Source organism: Pteropus vampyrus, unplaced genomic scaffold (assembly GCF_000151845.1).
Source record: "Pteropus vampyrus isolate Shadow unplaced genomic scaffold, Pvam_2.0 Scaffold203, whole genome shotgun sequence".
Lineage (NCBI taxonomy): Eukaryota > Metazoa > Chordata > Mammalia > Chiroptera > Pteropodidae > Pteropus > Pteropus vampyrus.
The window spans coordinates 866217-868491 of record NW_011888984.1 but is presented as its reverse complement, the minus strand read 5'-3'; the positions used below and the strand labels follow the sequence as shown (position 1 = coordinate 868491).

The window sequence follows — 2275 nt, the reverse complement described above, 5'->3', positions numbered from 1 at the left end:
CCTGCAGATTGTCTGCATGGTAAATCCCTACAGGTCAAATTGCTGGGCAAAAAGGATGTATATGTTTTTAAAGCTTTTGATATCTCTGGCCAAATATTGGCCCCTGAAAAGGTCACACTGGTTGATGCTCCCACCAGCCATAGACGAGAATGCTTGTTTTCCCCACAGCCATGTAAAGGGGAGTGATTTGGACCACCGTCCCCCATTTTCTAGGGACCCTCTCACCCCAGTGGAAAACAAGGGAGCAGAGGGGCAAGAGATGCTCTGGGTGTCCCTCACTCTCGGAGAGCTTTGGCCCTTTCTCAGAGGCTGAGGGGCAGGGAGTTCTTGCTTAGAGAACAGGTCTTAGATAGCAGATGGGCCCAGATCAAGAGAATGGATGACATGCCATTCAACGAAGACGTGAGACACCCATGCATTGGTGGTGGGTGCATTGGGCACTGCCTGTTGGTAGGCTACATCCGCGGCAGTGCCCATTAACACTTAACGTGCGAGACCCCTGGATCCAACGGGACCCCTGGATCCAGCAGTTCCTGTTTAGGAATTTACCCCACAACTAAACCCACACAGGTATGTAAAGACACGAGAACAGAGACACTTGCCGTAATCTTGTTTGCAGTTGCAAATGTTCAGTGACTTAAATGTCCATAGGTAATAAGGGCCTAGTAATCAGATAGCATATGAGGCATGTGCTGTTTATTGCGGAAGAGTTCCAGGCCAGTGTTATTGCTTAGAAAAAGAAGGTACAGAACAGTGTGTTAAAAAATTATGGGGGGGGTGGGAATAGTGGTGGGGGTTTATATGAATTTCTCATATATGCACAGATTATCTCTAGACAAGAACCGTCTAGACTGAGATACTGGGGTTAGAAGAGGGAGGGAAAGCTGCTGTATACTTACGTCGCCTGTACACTTGGTTTTTTCGTCGTGTGCTGGTATCACTGTGGTGTAAGTTTTTAGTGTAATATTTGATGTGCACCAAAGTGTATATGTAACGTAGTGAAGAGGTTAAGTGCTGGACCCTGGGACCAGGCTGCGTCTCAGGTACCAGCCGAGAATCTTCGGGTAAGTTAGAGAACCTCTCCGGGCATCAGAGCCCCTCCTGTGAGGTTGGAACAGTGATGGTACCTCCTGGAAGGTTGTGGGAGGATTCAATGACCAATCTGTGACAAGTGCTCAGCACAGGGCGGGGCACCCGGTACACTCTCTGGTAGGTATTAGCCGTTATAAATGTAAGGAAAGGATAAAACCAACCAACCACAAAAACTGCATACCTGTCTTCCCTTGATAGTGGAGAGGGAACTTTTCTGCTCGCTCACTTAGATCTTATATTTGCAGATGGGTCTGGGTCGGGGTGGGGGAAGGGATGACGCAGAGCCAGGTGGATCCGCATGGGAAACCTGACCCAGCTGCTTGGGCAGCTCCATGGCTTTGGGCGAGATCCTCACCTTTCCGAGCTGCTGCATCCTAATCTATAAGGTGGGGGGGCGAGGGGCGGTCATGTCCATCTCCCAGAGGTGGTTTCCTGGAACTGTTGTTATGAGACCTCCTTTGTCCCTGCTGCCACCTGACCACTTGGCCTTCCTGTTTCAGATGTGGACGATGAGTATGAAGATGAGGACCAGTGGGAGGATGGAGCAGAAGACATTCTAGAGAAAGGTGTGTGTGGGCCCCGCCTCTGGAAGACCATTGGGGGCCACGGGACCGAAAGGGTCTTGAGAGCCCACCCCCCCCCCCCCATGCCCTGCACCCCCCTACCCCCCCCCCGCCTCACCTCGCTTCTTTCTGTCGTTGCCAGAGAGATCGACTCTGCACCCTTTTCCTTTGAGGCCCATGAGTTGGGGGGCGGGGGCTGTGGGGTGGTGGGTGTTGTGGGGAGAGGACTCCGGGATCCCAGGGCCCCAATGAATCCCTTCTGGGGCTATAGGGTGGGTGGGCTCTGTCCCAAGATACCCCCCACTTCCTGGGCCAGTGCCCCCTTCCCTGTTATTTTCCGTTCTGTGCGCCTCATACATTTCGGCTTCTCCCCCAACCACCTAGTGCCTGGCCTTTACTTTTGATTTTCAACCTTCCTGTGTCCCTTCCCCTTCCCCCAACCCATTGGTTGATTTTGCTGCTATAATTTGGCTCATACTTTGTCTGCCCTCGCCCACCACCACCACCACCACCACCACCTCCACCTCCACCTCCTCCAAGTAGAAGAGATCGAAGGTAAGAATCTGGAAACTGTGATTCCCCAACCCTCCTCCCATATCCTGACATCTCCTTCCTGCCCT

General features: G+C 52.2%; 1 protein-coding gene across 1 annotated transcript in view; it reads left to right on the top strand.

The window, feature by feature from the left end:
* The window catches only part of LOC105300223 (transcription elongation factor SPT5-like), an 11278-nt gene that overhangs the window by 7429 nt on the left and 1574 nt on the right, over nucleotides 1–2275 (top strand). The window contains exons 4-5 of the mRNA XM_023537911.1: nucleotides 1593–1658; nucleotides 2199–2270. Coding sequence (XP_023393679.1) covers nucleotides 1593–1658; nucleotides 2199–2270 — 138 coding nt within the window. The remainder of the gene's footprint in view (nucleotides 1–1592; nucleotides 1659–2198; nucleotides 2271–2275) is intronic.